Raw genomic sequence first — 19018 nt, 5'->3', positions numbered from 1 at the left:
AGAGAAAAAGAGAGAGTAGAAAGAGAGAGAAGAGAGAGAAAGAGAGAGAAGAAAAGAGAGAGGAGAGAGAAAAGAGAAAGGGAGAGAGAAAAAAGAAATAGATGTGTGTGAGAGAGAGAGAAGAGAAAAGAGAGCAGAAAGAGAAAAGAGAGAGAAGAGAGAGAAAGAGAGAGGAGAGAAGAAAAGAGAGAGAAGAGAGAAAGGGAGAGAGAAAAAAGAAATAGATGAAATAGAGAGAGAGAGAAGGAGAGACAGAGAGAGAGGAGAGAGAGAAATACTTTGTTAATGGTAGTTGACCTGTATGGGCTATAAGCTCCGTTATTATAGGGAATATCTGTGATGATGAGCTCACATACATTTGAATATTGGAATATGAAGCATCCCTCATGTGCAATGAATGAATGAGCAAGGGGGAAAAACTGACATTTGATATCCATCAAATATCCATCCATTCATCATCCTAAGTCCATAGAAAGCACCTTGGAATAACCTAGCCAATGTTCTCACCCAGCCCTGCGGATGCTGCTTTCCCTCTTTCCTCCAGGATGGAGGATATAATACTGACAGCAAGAACACTAGATTTCATTTAGTTACCGAACAAGTATTTCTTAAAGTATACAAGGACAAAGAATCCAGGGATGTGAAGGGGTTTGACACTATCTTCCCCAGCTCTCAAAGATTGCAGATTGAGTAAATAGTAGGAGATGTGAAACTCAGATATTGCTAATGCCTTTGTCGGGTGAGAACATATCTCCAATAAATCAATCAAAAGGATTATCTCAGTATTAACAGTGCCCAGATATCAATCAAAAGGCATTGCAACTGGATGCAGCAGGTCTCAGACTGGTGGATGGGCTTGTTCCTGCTGTGTAAGTCTCTCAAATAGCAGACTGGTTCAGAAGGCAAGAGCCAGGCATCTGATGATAGAGGAAAGAGCCAGTCTTGATAAGCAATCACTTGGAAGCCATGGCTGGGGTGCGAGGAGGGAGCCTTGGTCTCAGCCTCCGTCCCTCTAATCCCTGGACCAGAGAAAAACCCAGAAAGCTTTAGAGGACGAGATGTTTCCTGAGCATTCTAGCCACATAGATGGTTGAGGGAGGCAGTGTCTATACTGGTAGAAAAAAATGGAAAGGCAGGGGCAGGGTCCTGCAAGTAGCGCAGCTATACCACGACCCAGGACAACATGATTCTAGAAGCTACATATTGCTCCTTGTCATATGTACTTTCTAGGCTTGATCCTCCTTTCCCTTGGATACTGTATTTCCCTTGGATACTGCATTTCACTTGGTGGGAGGGCGTATCAGACTTTTTTCTTGCTATATCACCACAGTAAATGTCACTCTAAAATTTAATTAAATCTGGCTGACTCTTGAATGTTGTTCTTTAATCGTGTTATATACAACTTTTCCTACCCCATTTGGGGTTTTCTTGACAAAATTACTGGAGCGGTTTACCATTTCCTTCTCCAGCTCGTTTGACAGATGAGGAAACTGAGGCAAACAGGGTGAAGTGACTTGCCAAAGTCTCATAGCTAGTAAGTATCTGAGGCTGAGGTGTCCCTGTCTCCTTGTGCTCTATCTACTTCACCACCTTGATGCTCCTAATTGATCTCAACTACTAATCGTGAAGGGAAACACACTGGTGGGGGCTCAGAAGCTATAGTTTCAGAAAGACAACTCCAGCCCTTCAAGGTCAACCCTGGAACCCTGAGGGGAGTTGTAGCGGCCGTCTGGACTTCAGCTATCAATAGAGTTGAGGGCTGAGAGTAGCTCTGCAGCTTTGGCTACAAATTCACTGTGAGAGTTTTGAGATCCCCTTGTTTCCACCTTCTAGGGGCCGCCTGCTGACTGTTCTTCATCTGCCTCCACTACAAGCCCCATTTTCTTGGCTGATGACCAAGCCCCAGAACTGGACTCCGGTGAGGTGTCCGGTCTCTAACAAGTAACCCACAAGCAGCAGCCTTTTCATTTTAACAGCGTTTCTGCTCCCTAATCCCCAGTCCCTAGTTGGTTAGCCCCCTAAAGCGACGGAGTGCCCTTTCTCAGCCAACTCCTAAAACGTTTCAGTTGAATAAGCATGTATTAAACACCTGCGGTGTATCTGGCACCGTGCTCGGAGGTAGTGACACAAAGGCAAAAATGACATCAGGCTTACCCTTAAGGTGTTTACATTCTGCTGGGGATAAGGAGATGGGATATGCACGAGAATAAGCAAATACAAAGTATGTATGAAACAATATGAGGCCGACTAGTTCTATGGGTAAGACGAATGATTTATTAAGTGCTCACTACTGCCAGGCCCGGTACTAAGTGCTTTAAATTTTTTTTTCTTTCACAAACATCTTATTTGCTCCTTGGAACAGTCCCAAGTGGTAGGTGCTATTATTATCTCTGTTTTCAGTTGAGGAAACTGAAGCAAACAAGGGTTAATTAAGTGATTTGCCCAGGGTACCATGTTCGTAAGGGTCTGGGGTTAGATTTGAACACCTTACTCCAGGCCCATCCCATCCACCAATCTGCCATTTCTTCCCCCCAGCACTGAGCTAGCTACAGTCACTCACAGCAGAGTGGATGTCATTGGGAAAGAGACACCTTGGCCCTTTTCATAGGTCTGAGCAGTTGGCGCCATTCTGAAAGTTTAATAACTTAATCCAACACGTCAGTCGGGCCTTTTTCAAGGTCCTATGATCTTTGGACACTTTGTAAATTCCATCATTGCTCTTCATCCGGAGCCGTAAGTAGAGAGGGCCAGCCTTTGGGGCTGTCGCCCGGGAATGCCCTTTGTACTATATCTGGCTGGTCTGGCCCCCTGGGAAAGAATTCTAGTTACGGCTCTATCTGGGTCTGCAGTGAATCAGGCGGTTTTCTTTTTGTTTAGGGGGTGGAAGGCAAGTGGCAAATAGCCCTCTGCCTGGTCCGGGGACTTGCTGGCATCTGATCGGTCTAATTCTCATATCATACTTACTTCCCTTGGCAGGTGACAACAAAGTCGACGGCGGAATCCTCAGTCTGTGACATCGACTTCTGAATATTGGTCATCTGGATGATATTCACTTCCAGGATTCCCTCTTATGACACAAGCCCCAAGCACCCCCAACCAAGGGAAAGAAAAATGAGAACAAGTAAATCAGAAGGGCCAAGAGTACAAACAAAGCCCCCTTCTCCCGCCTTCCCCACTGTGAGAAATCAACAAACCCAAATCAAAGGTCCTGGATCCTGCCCAGTGCTCGTAGCCATGGAGCTCCGGCTTCTCAAAAGCCCAACAGAGCCGCTGACTTCCCTTCTAACTTGTTTTCATAACTTCTTACATAAAGCGGGGATTTGTGAAAACTAGCAAGGGGAACAATAGTGGACCGAGCCAAAGCATCCAGGGCCTACTGGGCCAGGGGGGTCAGAGCAAGCCAACATGACCCTCCGTTACCAGCTTCAGGGAATCCCAGGTGGCCAGCCAGGAGCTGCTGAGAGCTGCCAAACTAAATACTGCACACCCCCCCGCAGGACCACCAACCTCGCCCCCAGCTGATTGAGAGTAAGCACCCGGATTGGGTCGGTAGTGTCTCCTACGGTTGGAGGCAGCCCATCAAGTATGGTAGGAGGGATGCCAGGGGCTGCCTCCACACCCCTCCATCCCCTGGCAAGCTACCTGAAATGCCAACTTCCGAGATCCGTTTCTTTGTGACCTAAAGGCTTTGGGATTTTTAAAGAACACCTGATTGAAATATGTGCACACACACACACACACACACACACATCAATGGGCATAGTATAGAATCCTTTGGAAGTTGGGGGGGGGAGCAACATTCAAGAAGGAAAGAAAGGGCATCTGGTAGGTGGAAAGCAGCCAAAGCCAAACTTGGGGGACTTTCCAGTTTTGCTGAGGTGAATGGCTTGGTATTGTGTGGACTAAAGAGTTGCTGCCTTTATCCAGCCATCTTGGAAATACTGCAAAACTGAAGCCAGTACTTGGAGACTTCCATTTAACTCCTATCACTCCAAAGGGAATGGTGGTCCCGGCCCGTCAGCTCTGCTATGTGGGAAGCTGAGGGTGGTAAATCCCTTAAGCTCGGGAGATCTGGCTTTCAATAGCCTCTAACACCAATCCAGACCACATCTGGCTCTAACAGGGTGAGCCCCGGGAGCAAGGGGGCCACCAGAAGGTGGCCAAGAGGGGATCAGAAATGGGCCGGGTCAAATTTCTTCATCAATGAGTGGAGGGAAGTAGAGTTGGGCCTATTAGCAGAGCCCACACTTCCAGTCTGGGTGAGATAGGAAGATCCAGACTCTAAATAATGTTTAAAAAATGATGGAAGGAGAGAGAGGTTGATCTCTGTCCGCCTAGAGTTTAGGTTCTCTGCGGGCAGCAATCAATCACTCCTTAGACTTTTGTATCTCCGAGAGCCCTGAGAACGATGCTGAAAATGGGGCAGGAGATCAGCAAGTCAGCGTCTCCTGACTGAGTCTGTTGTCCCGGCTGGCTCCGGGTGCTTACCGACGATAGTGAGCGGGGCCGTGAAATGGCCATATCTGATGATCTGGCAGCTTCCATCAGGAGCATCTCTGCCCCAATCTTGCAGGTCGGCCCCAGGAGGCAACGGGATGGCGGCGTCGGAGTTTACAGTACTTACTGAGAATTGAAAAAGAGAGATTCACGCTGTAACAACAAACCGTCCAAAAGGATGTTTCAGCAAAGCACTGAAAACAAGCTGGGATGGAAAACCCTTTAGGAGCTTGAATTGAGTTGAAAGGGAAGAGCATACAATCAGCTGTGGGGGAGTTACCCAGAGATCCTACAGTGGGTTTTCTATGGGAAAGAAGGACAACCCCAAAAGTTCAATCGGCGGAGCGAAAGGCACTTATTAAGCTCCGGCTATATATCTGGCACGGTGCTGGGCACTGGGGGTACAAGGATAAAAACAAGTGAGCCAGCTCGAAGAAATAAGACGAAGGCTTGGTGGCAATGGTGGAATCCACACTGCAAGCCAGCCTGCTGAGCCTGGTCACAAATCCACACAGTAGCCCCTTCCTGCTAATTGAGGCACTGGGCGGAGAAGAAAAGTTTCTTTTGAGCTCTGGGCTTTATTGATGTAATCAAGGGAAAACATGAGTATTAAAGTATCAGGAAACACCAATTCCAATACCTGTCTGGGTTCCCGAGGACGCGGTGGATGATGGGAACACTAGAGCTTAGATTCAGAAACTCTCAGGGTAATTACAAAAAGCACTCCTCCTCCCTCCGCCCCCTTCGTGAATTCAGGATCATTTCTGGGAAATTCACTTTTGGTTGGTGTTAAAAAGATGTAGTGTCTTATTTGTCATGGAAGAAGCCCTCATTAAGTCAAGACTGCTTAACAAAGTGGGAAAGAGTGCAGAGATGTTCAACCTTTCTTTTCATTTCCAATGGTGGTCCATCCTCACCTCTGCCTAGGAGCATCCCCAGCTCCTCTTAAGGCTGCCTGGAGGAAGAGGCTCTCCTGATCTCTCTTCCCCTCCCTGTCCCCACCCAGCTAGTACCTCCCCTCTCTTTCTCCCGGGTCAGAAATTACTTTGTATTTACTTCTCTGTATCCAAATTTTTTCCCAGGAAGTATTAAGTGTCTGAGGTCAAATTTGAATTCAGGTCCTCCTGACTTCATGGCTGCTGCTCTATCCACTGCACCATCTAGCTGCTCTCTGTTTTTCATTTTTGTCTCTGTCTCCCCAGTGCCTTGCACAGTGCCTGGTGTCTGGTGGGTCCTTAATAACCACTTATGGAATTGATTTGAATTGAATTGAAAAGACATACCATAGCAAGTATTAATACAGCACTTATAGGTTTGCAAGGGCAGCTTAAGGGCATCATAGTACACAGGGCACTGGGTTTGGAATCAGGAAGATTTCATCTTCATGAGTTCAAATCCAACCTTAGACACTTACTAGCTGTGTGACCCTGTTTGCCTCAATTTTCTCCTCTGTAACGTGAGCTCTAATATCTTCAGAGAAAACATGAAATGAGGTCATGAAGAGTTGCACAAGACTGAAACAACAGAGCAGCAACAACAAAAGGGCTGCAAATCCCTTTACAATGATTATCTCTTGATCTTTACAACCATCTTGGAAGATAGGTGCTATTACTATCCCCATTTTACAGATGAGGAGACTGAGGCTGACAGTAGTTGAATGTCTTGACCTAGGACACATAGCTGATAAGTATTGGAGGCTGGATTTGAATTGAGGTCCTCCTGATCCCAGGTCCAGTTGACTTGGATTTATCCATTTCATTGGGCTGAGAAAGACACGTGCAGACCTACTTTATAAAGACTAAAGACACAAAAGTTATCATAAATGCCATTAAAAGAAAGCAAAACAAAATTAAAAAAAAACCTTCCCCAGAAACTTCAATCAAAACACTGAGATGTGATTTCTGGAAATTCATCTGCGCCAAAGGACTTTAAGCAGATTATCAAGAGTTATTGTGGTAAACATACTAGCAATGTGTAGGGAGATTGGGTTTGACTCTCTGGAAAATCATTATAGCCACTGAAACCAGGTGGCAAGGTTGCCACCACTGTCCAGCTTGGAGTCAAGTCCTGCCCCTGACAAGTACATAATGACTATGGGATCAGGGACAAGTCACTTACCCCTCGGTAGCTCAGCTTAGTAACAACAACAACAACAACAACACAATAATGGCAATCCTATTTAAAATTGCATTTTAAGACTTGCAGGGCACCAACTCTCAAAGACTAAGTTAAACATGAGCTGTTCACTTGCATAACTGGAGGGAGTTTCCCTATGCTGACAAATTATCAGATCTGTATTTAAATAAATATGGGTTGGCGGGGTAAAGGGACTATTCTCTTCATAAATAAGGTCCTAATATAATTATGGTGTTGAATTCATTTATAGAAGCCATGGATGTTTACTAAATTTTCATAGTGAAATTATAAAGTTCCTTTTGAAATACTAGAAAGGGAGAATAAAAGCTTCAGAGAAAGAACTAAAGTCAACTTTTTTTTTTTGATGAATTGAAGGTATCGTAGCCAACAAAAGTCATATTTAGATTTCAACTATATAAAGGACCTGGAATAACCAGGAAATAACTGGAAATTGCGAGGTGAAGAGAGAGTATGGATCACAGTAGGGAAAAAATTCAGGAGGGAGGAATAGACAACTTAAAAAAGTTTAGCAGGGGAGAAGACCATTGGGATGGTTATTCAATGGGATAGAAGACATTTTTAGTACTGGGGAGACCATAGCACATTTATAGGTACATGGGAAGAAGCTGGTGGAGAGAGCCATTTCAAAGAAAGAAAGATGGAAGACAGAATAATGCATGGTACATAGTAAACACTTAAATACTTGTTGATTGATTGACCGAAGGAGCCCAAGACCAGTGGCGGCTTCTAAGGATGGATGATGAAGCATTCTTCCTGCCTTTTAGCAGAGAGGTGGTAGACTAAAGGAGTCCAAAGCAGGTATTACCAGATATGGCCAATGTGTTGCTTTGTTTTTCTCAGCTGTCCTCATTTGTGAGAAAGTATAGGGTTCAATTGATGGGACAGGGGGAAGAAGAACTGTTGGGAAATGAGTGACATTTATTAAAAAAGAGATAATTGCATGGAAAAAAATTTACAAAATAAAAAAGGAAGGGATGATGCTGAGAAAATTTGGGAAACGGTTAGGGAGCTAAGGAAGATCTGGCTGGATCATAGCATCTTGTACATCAGAGCTATCCAATGACTAGCCATTGAATAATCACACATTAAATATTTGTCATTTAAAACAGAACAATTTAACTAGAGTAAATAAGCACTATCTCTTTGGTATCTTAAAGTAACATTTCTTTAAAAACCATGTAACAAAAGCTATGAAATCCCACCTTTAGGAATGATTCCATCATTTTAATTCTAGTAAAAACTCATAAATTTTAGGAGGCAGTTCCCCTCACAGGTATTATCCTAGGTATAAGGCCAGGATTAAGGTACTTAGAACAAATAGCTGAGATTTTCAAAGATCAAAAGCTACTTTCTTCTTCTCTTTTCCTTGCCCTCCCACGAAGCTCTTGAAGACTCTCCCCAAATTTATATCCTTGATTGAAACATGCCCTTTAAACAGAGGATGTCGTGAGAGCAGAAAAGCAGCATGCACACGTTCAACATAATATGATAAAAGTGATTTTCTTGCCATTAGAAAATAAGACACCAATCAAACCAAGTCTCATAAAGGCCATTTTTCTAGACACTCTCATGTCAGTCAGAGAGGTGAGTGTGACAGTTCCCATAGGACGCCATCATCCAACGCTTCTGAATCACATCTGTCTCAGCAGTTGTTTCTTTAATGGGATTACTCTTGAGTTTTGTTTTCCAGACTCAACTTTCTTATATTGATAAAGAAGAGAGACAGAGACAGAGAGAGACAGATAGAGACAGAGAGAAGAGAGAGACACAGAGAGACACACACACACAGAGACAGACACAGAGAGAAAAAGCGGGAGAAGGAGAATGAGAGAGAGAGAGAAAGAGAAAGAGAGAGAGAGAGGAAAGAAAGAGAAAGAGGGGTGGGGTGGGGAGAGAGAGAGAGAGGTCAAAGTTTTTTGCACTGCCCATTTTAACAACTAGTGCACACAGTGGAAAATAGGTTTGGAACTTTGTATAAGTCACTTTACTTCTGAGACCATTTCCCAACTCTAAAATAAGAGGTTTTGACCAGATGATCTCTTCCAGCTCTAGTGCTATGATTATGCACCTAAGTCTTGTGTTTACTGAACCATATGCCTTAATTAATTTCTCTCTTCAGTAATGGACTGATTTTGCCCATAATCAGACTCAGAAAATGGCCATTATAATCCTGAATTTGTTATTATTTAAATGTAGAGGACCAGAATCATTCCAATGGAATTCTCAATCCAGAGTGGATATGGAGTTTTAACAAGAGGCTAAGCTAGAAGAATGGGAAACAGAGAAGGGCCTTCCCTAGGCAAAAATCTGAATTACAGATTTTTTAAAAAAATGTTATTTTAATTCTATATATTTAAAAATGCAGAGGCCAAAGTTTTGCACAACTCCACATGTGTTTTCTCAGTGGCGTAGATGGAGGGTTGGAAGGGGGAGAATCTGGAACTCAAAAATCTAAAAACAAATGTCAAAAAATTGTTTTACAAAAATTGTTTTAAAAAAATAAAAAATATTTTACACGTAACAGAGGAAAATAAAATATTAAAACAAAACAAAAAAGAAAATGCAGAGGCAGCATGGGATAAAGACTTTCCAGTCAGGAAGCCTGGATTCAAATACTGTTTCTGATACTTATTAACAAGTTCCTGGAGGTGTCAATGTTCCAGGGAACTTTCTAACATGAGAATTTGATGGTAAGGGGAGTTCTCCTTCTGATAAAATCATAGGACTATGACTATATTTATATAATCATATATTTATATTTAATTATTTATTTAGAAATACTTTCTAGATTTAGAAATGCTTTCAGATCTCTACTAAAGCACAGTAGACTCCCTTAATCCAAGCCCTCCTTGCTACCTGCCTGGCTATTCATCTCCTCAAAGTTCTACCCACCTCCCAAAGTCTTCCTGCCTTTCATCCATACTCTCCTTCTCTGTTGGATTAATCTTTCTTTTATGCAGATCTAATCATAGCCTCCCTTTCTTCAAAACCCGTTTATGATTGTTCCTTGTTAGATCGAGCCCACCTGCCTTAGCTCCCTTTTCCAGGCCTTCCATGACCTCCTTCCTCCTCATCTCACACTACCAGGCAAACAGATGGCTTGCTCCACCAGCTGAAATTTTACCTAAGTTACAGATGTCACCTCCTGGAAGCATTACTTGCCCTCAATCAAGTGTGCTCTTTCCCTTCCCAGAACTCAGGCAGCGGCATCCTGGGGCTCACAACTCTCTCTTGTGCTTTGTGGCTTAGCCACTTGTGAAAAGGTCCATAGGTATTACTAATATTAAACATTAGCTTCTGTAAGGAGAGGGGCTGTTTATGTCTTGGTTTGACTTTTGTAGGGCCGAAGAGGTTACTAGGAGCAAAGACTAGAGTTCTCTTAGCTTAGAAGAATGAGGAGAAAAGATAACTATCACTCAGCACAATGCTTGGCACATTGTAAGCACTTAATAAGTGATTCAAGGCAATTCTAATAGATTTGAGATGGAAAGTGCCATTTGCCTCCAGGGAGAGAACTATGGCAGCTGAATGTGAATCAAAACATAGTATTTTCACCTTTTGTTTGTTGTTTGATTGCTTTTTTTTTTCTTTCTGGTGTTTTTTCCACTTTTGATCTGGCTTTTCTTAAACAGCATGAAAAATATGGAAATCTGTTCAGAAGAACTGCACGTGTTTAACCTATATTAGATTGGGATTGTTTGCTGTCTTGGGGAGTGTGGATGGGGGAGAGAGGAAGAAAAATCGGGAACAGAAGGTTTTGCAAAGATCAATGTTGAAAACTCTTTGCATGTATTTGGGAAAATAAAATACTATAATAAAGAAAAAAAGAAAACAGAAAATAAGTTCATTGAGGTTATTAATTGATCTAGGAAGGGCTAGAAGAGTAGCTGGGTGGTGTCCTATTGGGTAGAACACTAGTCTTAGAGTCAGGAAGCTCTGAGTTCAAATTCTGCATCAGATACTTAAGAGCTGAGTGAACCTGGGTAAGCTCCTAAACCTCAATTCTTTCAGCTGTAAAATGGAAGGGTGGGTTGATGGCCTCTAAGATTCCTTCTAGATCTAAGTTTGTGGTGAATGAAGCCAGTGGGTCAGAGAGCTTTGTAAATCATTAGAATCATCCCAAAGTATAATGTAGTGACCTAATACAGATATCCCTAACCAAGGAACCCTTGCAGAGAGGAAAACAGGAAGGAAAGCCCCCGAATGGAGTCTCCAAGTGGAGGCTATATAAACATTTTCCAGTACTTTTTGGGTTGGGTGCATCCTTTTCTAATGTCAAAATTCTGTGATTATCAGGAGCTCTACAGCTCAGCCTACAAAGCCTCTTGGAACCTTTCCCCCTTTCTCTAAGTAACAAGCAGCATGCACGATCCCCTTCCTTCTTCCTAACCCAGTGGTGATTAATTTTTTTTAAAAATAAGTTCTGTTACAAGCTAATTACATTATCTCTAGCCACTGCTTTAAATCAGCAATCTAAAAATATCACCGGAATTGAAACTTCTTCCACTGGTGTGGAAAGATACCCACAATGGTACATTAGAAAATGCTTCCTTGTTTTATGCTTACCTATAAAGGGAGGAGAGGTAGGTGCTGGGGGACTGGGTGAAGGCCCAGGACACGGACCGGGGACAGCCGCTTGGACGGTCAGATTAAGAATGAAGCTTCCATTGAGGGTGTAAGTATGATTAAAAACAGCACTGTTTGAAACAAATAAGCCGCTGTTGTCTCCAAACTCCCACTTGTAGTGGATGGCAGAGGTGTTCAGGAAGTGGCTGGGATCGTGAAGGTAAACATCAAACAGAACGGGAAGGTCCTTGATGAAGATATCATCAGATGAATTGCGATCGTTTTTCTGGGACATATTCACAAATACAGGGATTTCATCTGCAAGAAAATACCCCCCACACAATACATAAAAGTAAATGAATAAAAACATGGTGATTTGACTTCAAGTAAAAATCTTTAGACTCCAAGGTGATTTAAAAAAAAAAATCAATGTGTGAAATATAAAAATTATACTGGATATCCTATTTACTTGAGTTTTCCTAGAAAACTAAAATGATTCCATGTTTTCCTTCTTTGGGCAGCTAGGTGGTACAGGGCGGTAGAGCTTTGGCCCTGAAGTTCAGAAGACTCATCTTCCTAAGTTCAAATCTGGCTTCAGTTACTTATTACCTGTGTGACCTTGGGCAGTCATTTAATTCTGCTTGCCTCAGTTTCCTCATCTGTAAAATGAGAAGGAAATGGCAAACCATTCCAATATTTTTGCTAAGCTATTGACTGGACACAACTGAAAAATGACTGAACAACTTTCCTTCTTCTCTGTCTTGACTCAAATCACTGACCCTATCTTACATGACTTCCTTCCATCTCTGCCACATACAGGCCCCTGTTGAAATTCTTTCTAGGCTTTAAGGTGCAGATCCTATACCATTTCCTCCTGGAAGCCTTCCTTGATTTCCCAAGACAGAAATGATCTTTCCTCTGACATTAAACTAGAATTTAGTTCTCTTTTTACTTATTCTTTTCTGTTTCATTCTATACTTCAGTCATTTGTATTGAACACTTCCTTGTATGTGACATTTGTCCCCTACATAGTTGTAAATTCTATGAGACCAAGTTAATACTCCATCTCTCTCCTCAGTCTGACGGCTGGTACACAGTACTTAGGATACATTATTGTTAAATGGAATAATGAAGCTGCACATGATGTTCTTAAAAACTGGGGAAAACACTGGATTTAGAGTTAAAATGAAGAAGATGTCGCTAAATCACCAGAGTGCCATAGTCTACTCAAAAACCCACATTTCTCAGACTATTTGCTTTCTTATGGGTAAGTTCCACGTTTCTTAGAAATGAGGATGTGACTGTTGCCAGGAGTGCCGGATCCTCCATTTGTGGGTAAGTCACTCACCTGTTATTGTATATATGTCCCTGGTCGATGCGACTGGGACATAGGTTTTGTGTCCTCTTCTGTACACATTTACTTCCATGAGTTGGGGACCAAGAGTCATGTTGGCTGTGTTTATAGAAACTGCAGCTGAGGAGCGTCCCAATTTGGGGTAATACTGACCTATGAGAAAGGGCAAATGGTAGTTATGCTTTAGGAATTGGAAGGGATCTCAAGATGGACTCCAACCCATACGCCCTGAAAGAATCCTTACAATAGCATACTCAACAAAGGGTTATTCAATCTTTGCTTGGAGACCTCCAAGGATGGGGACTTGACTACTTACTGTGAAAGTCTATTTGACTTTGAGATAATTCTAATTGTTAAACCTGTATTTGCTTCTTTCTTTACCACTTCACTCATTGGTTCTGGTTCTGTTCTTTGCTGTTGATCTATTCTTCACACAAGAACACAACACTAGGCTTTGCACCTTTGACAGGATACCACTTAAATACACACATATACAATTCAGCAAAAACAATTCTTTTCCAGACCACTATTCAATCAAACAGTGACACGGTTTTATCAGACTTCAGATCTGAATAAGGATCATCTCACTGGCTCAAAAGGAAAAAAATGTATTTTAAAATGAAGACCTAAATAAGAAACTCAAAAGATCCAGGACACGGTATCATTTTCTGCTCCCCCGGGTTAGTAGGAGGTTTTGGTAGAAGTGAGGAAATGAAAATAATAACCTAGCGTTTTATAAATCCAGAAACATAAATTACTGGAGGAAAGACTCCTTATCTTACAAGCACTGCTGGGAAAGCTGGATAACAGTTTAACATGAATTAGATTTAAACCATATGCCACAATAAACTGCAAATAAATATGCAACTTGAACATAAAAGGTAATATCACTTTTTTACAAATGAAGAAAATGGAAGAAAGTACTTTTCACAGCTATGGTTAGAGGAAGGATTCTTAATCAAATAAGGCATAGAAATAGGCACAAAATTTAAGACGCTTTTTTGGAACTAAATGATTGAAGATTGAATAAGAAGAGAAAGTATGGTGTAGAAATTTTTTTCCCCCCATCAAACATTACTGATAAAAGTCTAACATCTAACATACACAGAGGATTGATTTAAAAAAAAAAATCCAACAGCCATTTTCCAACAGATAAGTAATCAAAAGGTACTAAGTTTTCAAAAGGAGAATTGCAAACTATAAATGGCCGTATGAAACCATGTTCCGTGTCACAGATAAGAAAATACAAATTAAAATACCTCAGAGGCTTCACCTTCCATCCTATGAATTAACAAAGACAACAGAGGATGGGAGCAGTCGGTGTTAGAGAGGCTGGGGAAGACAGACACTCATAATGGAGCTGTGAATTTGTCTGATAATTCTAGATAGCATTTTAAGATTGTGCAAGAAAAATGGCTAAATTGTTCATACCTTCGGATGCGGCAATCTGACTGTAAGGAACATATTCTCAAAGAGGTCAAAGACAGAAATAAAGATCTAACATACGCAGCAAAATATCCACAGCCGCATTTTTTACGGTGACAAAAACTTAAACAAAGTAGCTGCCAATCAATTCAATTCCACCAGCGGCTACTAAGTGGTTAATATGTGTCCGGGATCCCGAGGCTACAAAGATAAATTGATTGAAAAATGTTGGATGAACTGTGTTATAGGAATATAAAGGGACAGTCCAGTGCGTGAAGAAATAGAAATATCAGAGCTTCAGGGAGATGTGGAAAGATCTGTACAGACTGACGCAGAATGGGATAAGCAGGGGAAAATGAACAATGGTGTTTAAAAAAAAAAAGGATTAATAAAAAGATGTCAACTCTGAAAAGTTGAAAAACCAATAATCAGCTCACAGAAGAGACTAATAATAATAATAATAGCTAATACTTACATAGTACTTCTTATGGGCTGGGCATTGTGCTAAGCACTTTGCAATTATTTCATTTATTTGATCCTCACAACAACTCTGAGAGGTAGGGATTATTATCCCCAGATACAGATGAGGAAACTGAGGCAGAGAGCACTTAAGTGATTTACCCAAGATCACAAAGCTTCTAAGTGTCTAGGGTTGAATTTGAATTCAAGTCTTCCTGGCTCCAAATTCAGTGCTCTATTCATTAAGCCCTTTACTTGCCCCAAAGAAACAGTGAAGTGACATAGTAGAGGACTGGATTTAAAAGTCAAAAAAATCCTGGATTCTAATCTGAACTCAGACACTTATTAGTTGTATAACCCTTGGCAAATCACTTAATCTTTTTTGGGGGGTGGGGGAGTGAGGGGATATCTTAGTTTTCTCATCTGTAAAACAGGATAACAATAGTATCTACCTCCCAGGGTTGTCATGAGGATCAAATGAGATAGCATTTGCAAAGCACTTTGCAAACCTTAAAGCCCCATAGCTAAATATTATTATACCATCCTCCTCTTTGCAGAAAGGTGGGGGACTTTTAGGACATAGGTTGTAACACATTGCTAGACCTGGTGACAGGAGTAGGTGTTTTTGCTTAACTGTTCCAAGGAACAGAGAGGGGACTCCTATCCAGAAAGTCCTTTGTGTTAAAACACAAAGGCAGCAATAATATTTATTTGGGAGTAAGGGTAGTAAGAATGTCACCTTGACTCTCACAGGCTGTCCTAGACTTCTTTGTTTTTTCATTAAAGACAACTAGGAGTGCTGGCTCAGGAAGGCTTATCTCCCCAAATTCAAATCTGGCCTGAGATACTGACTAGCTGGGTGATTCTGGGCAAGTCACTTAATCCTGTTTGCCTCAGTTTCTTCATCTGTAAAAGGAGCTGGAGAAGGAAATGGCCAATCACTCCAGGATCTGCCAGAGAAACCCTAAATGGGGTCATGAAGAGTCAGACAAGACCGAACAGCAAAATGAACCATGCATTTCTTGGTGGGTCTCCCTGGGTTTGGATAAAATGAGAAGTGGATTATGGGATAATGCAGACAGCCTCCAACTTATCCATGGCTTTTATGAGACTAGTCATAGTAATCACTCATTTTCAAAAGGGCTTTCCAATTACAAAGAGACCTGTGTACATTTTAATTGGCACCTCCCAAGAATGCAGGGAGGTTAAGGATAGAGACATTAAGTGATTGAACTTGAAGTTGAAATCTTCCAAATCCCAGGCTCTTTCCATTCTAGCTGTCTTTATGTGTGAATGAGTCAGGATAATCCTGTGGGATGGGGGGAATCGAATAAAATCCCAGGATCTTCATGGGAGGAGATTTCCATTTGGAGAAAATAAGTGCCTATTGATTCAAATTGAACTAAATGAATAAATCTCCCAAGGACAGAATCCAGGCTACAAATAATGAGTATATTCTCAGGATTGGACAAAAAGAAAAATCTACTTAACCCATAACCCAGTTACTGAATAACTGTTGTCGATGGTAGCCAGAGGAAAGAGGACCGACTCTAAGTGAAATCTCGAGAAGCGGGAGAATGACCTCAGACTCCCCAGAGCAATCTTGAACAGGGTGGGAGACGGAGCAGGGTTAGTCAGTTGGGAAAATTAATCTTACAAGGAATTGTTGAGATCGTCTGTTCTAACCCCATTGTCTTATCCATAAGGCAACTACAGAGTCAAAGTCACCCAGATCATGGCCACACAGCTCATTCCCAGCAAAGCTGGGGTTTCATCCCCATGTTACATCCTTCCTTCCAAAGCTCAAGGAAATTAACAGGGCTGCTATCGGGAGCCTCTTGATGCAAACAATTCTTAAATTCTTATAAGCAGAGAATAAGGATGTCAAAATGTCTAACCACACTAACAATAATAGTAAAGATGAGAAGAATATTTTAAAGTTTGCAAAGCACTTTACATTCTCTTTTGTAAAATGAGAGGAATAAACTTGCTATTCTCTGACAAAGCCTTCCTTCTGTCTCTAGGTTTCCGAGCTGAGGATCATTTCCGTTGTTATGTCTCACAATAATCTTGTTCAGGAGATACTAATGAGAGTTGCCATGCACATTTCCTGGAAAGGAGGGACAGTTCTTCTATAATCCTACACTGAGAGTCAGACAGGACTTTACTGGTCTGATTTACAGACGGGGAAATTAAGGCCCAGGGAAGTGAAATGACTTGTTGGGGACTATCCAATGGTCTGAACGAGGTCTCCCTGACTTCTAGAGCTAGCTGAGTGAATAGAAAGGAAAAGATCTGATAAAATACCAACCTAGTGTATGAAATATGTAAACAAAATTCTTCTTCTTCCATCCAGGATGGCAAGGAAAGGGCTTCCCATCTGGAAACACATGGTGGGTACTTCTGTTTGGGCACTTTCCCCAGTCTCTTTCCTCCATAGTCCAGTTGTACACATAAGAATCTGAGGATGAGGCAGTGTCTACATAGAAAAGAATGGGTCAGAATTCATATGGGAGGGGGGAGAATGGGGGAAGATGGGAGCTGACAGTAGGGTCCCCCCACCCCCATTCCATTATAAATAGAGAAGGGCAGTTGAAAACCTATAATTCCGGCTGGGCTCAGGCTAATTATCTAATGTGGCACTTATCTACTGATTGGTTCTCAAATCACCAGCCCATTCAAATCCAACTGATGGTTTTTTCATGAGAAGTTTTGTTAAAAAAAAAAAAATCACAAGGACTCTTTTGCATGTATGAAATTACTGACAGGAGCCTGGTTTTAGAACTAGTTAGTTGAGCGAGACTTGAAATCCAGACTGTGGAGCAGGGGCAGGGTCACAATATGGCCTCTCTATTCTTCCTTGCCCACCTTCCAAGATCATTATCCCACTAAAAATAACAAATGGCCAAGCTCTCCTCTGACTTCCAGCTCAGAGCCCGATACAGTGGCCGGGCCTCATTAGCCAGAAGACTTAAGTCTATTTATAAAACTAAATGAATAATGAGGGCCCCTAAATGTGCGCTAATTAAGTCGCGCATCTAATTGTAGAGATTGTAAGCAAAGACTCTCATCTTGAAGAATAGAACCATCTCACGGTACCCAGAGCCTAATTGGGACATGGTCACGCATTATTCTTTATTGTTGTTCTTATCAAAGAGTAGCAAAAAGGATATTTTTCTATTTTTCAAAGGTTCTCTTAAATCTTAAATTCTATATTCAAGGCTTTTCTCCTCTGCATTCTTGACACCAATGAATGGCCAGTCATTTTCAGTTAATATAATCTCTCCTTCAAATATGTTACTTAGAAGCAATAAACTATGTGGTGCCATTATGCGTGTTTATTTATTTAAAAAGAAGAAGAAGAAGAAGAAGAAGAAGAAGGAATCCTAGGAAATAGCAAACACTTCAATCCAAAGCAGTCTGGGTTTTTATTTTGGAAAGGGAAGGGAACCTAGAGAAAGTTTGAGGGAGCTATTAGAAACAGTGAAATTCCCAAACTGGTCCTGCTAATTTCCCTTTTGCAAGCTTTCTTTGATTAACTAAAGAAGTTGATTAATTATACTCCCTAATTCAGGGAATATGTCATCTTAACAGCATCAACTAAGAAGATTCTTTTTTCTGAATTGATGTTAACATGCAAAAAAAAAAAAAAAAAAAAAGCAGTAGTCTTGAGTCTGAAAGGCGTCCTCAATAGAGACATGTCTCTGACACATACTAGACTAGCTGGGTGACCCCGGCAAGCCACTTAACCTCTTGGTCCCCCAGGCAGCCCTCTAAGACTACAAGTTAGACAGTTGCTGACCTACAGCAGGGCAGAAATTTTCCATCCCAGGCTCTCCCACGAGGATAAAAATGAAAGGTCCAGATCAGAAATTTTTGTTCTATTGCATAAATTTCCTGTGATTAAAGAGGCTGATTAATTAGATATATATTTCACCAAATAATCATTATTTTATTATTATCATTACTCTAATTATTGTGACTAATCTTATAATAACTAATACTATTCTTATTCCTGCTGCTCCGGTTATTATAACTTACTATTATCATTATTATTAGTATTACTCTGATTATTGTAACTATTAATATTCCTGCTCTCATTCTAACTATTGCTATTATTGTTATTGCTACTTTGATTATTGTAACTTACTGTTGTTATTACTATTACTACTGATTATTGTAACTATTACTATTATTATTACAGCTACTCTGATAATTTTACTATTACTATTATTATTATTACTGCTACTCTGATTATTGTAACTATTGTTATTATTACTGCTGCTCTGATTATTTTACTATTACTACTATCATTATAGTTATTCTAATTATTTTACAATTATTACAGCTACTCTGATTATTTTACTATTATTATTACAACTACTCATTATCACAATGTGTTATTATTACTGCTATTTTGATTATTGTAACTATTACTATTATTATTACTGCTACTTTGATGATCACAACGTGCTATTATTACTGCTATTCTGATTATTGTAACTATTTACTATTATTATTAATGCTACTCTGATTATTTTACTATTACTATTATTATTA

The 19018-nt window shown here is 40.9% G+C and overlaps 1 protein-coding gene across 2 annotated transcripts in view; it reads right to left on the bottom strand.

The window, feature by feature from the left end:
* Positions 1–19018, bottom strand: part of GPNMB (glycoprotein nmb) — a 38901-nt gene that overhangs the window by 11445 nt on the left and 8438 nt on the right. For both annotated transcript variants that reach the window (XM_051961482.1, XM_051961481.1), the window contains exons 4-8: positions 16770–16937; positions 12569–12727; positions 11221–11538; positions 4489–4623; positions 2965–3067 (exon numbers count right to left, since the gene is read on the bottom strand). In XM_051961482.1, coding sequence (XP_051817442.1) covers positions 2965–3067; positions 4489–4623; positions 11221–11538; positions 12569–12727; positions 16770–16937 — 883 coding nt within the window. The remainder of the gene's footprint in view (positions 1–2964; positions 3068–4488; positions 4624–11220; positions 11539–12568; positions 12728–16769; positions 16938–19018) is intronic.

This window comes from Antechinus flavipes, chromosome 5 (genome assembly GCF_016432865.1).
Source record: "Antechinus flavipes isolate AdamAnt ecotype Samford, QLD, Australia chromosome 5, AdamAnt_v2, whole genome shotgun sequence".
In the NCBI taxonomy this organism is placed as follows: Eukaryota; Metazoa; Chordata; class Mammalia; order Dasyuromorphia; family Dasyuridae; genus Antechinus; species Antechinus flavipes.
Note: the sequence above shows the minus strand (reverse complement) of the source record. Positions and strands in the feature narration are given on the sequence as shown.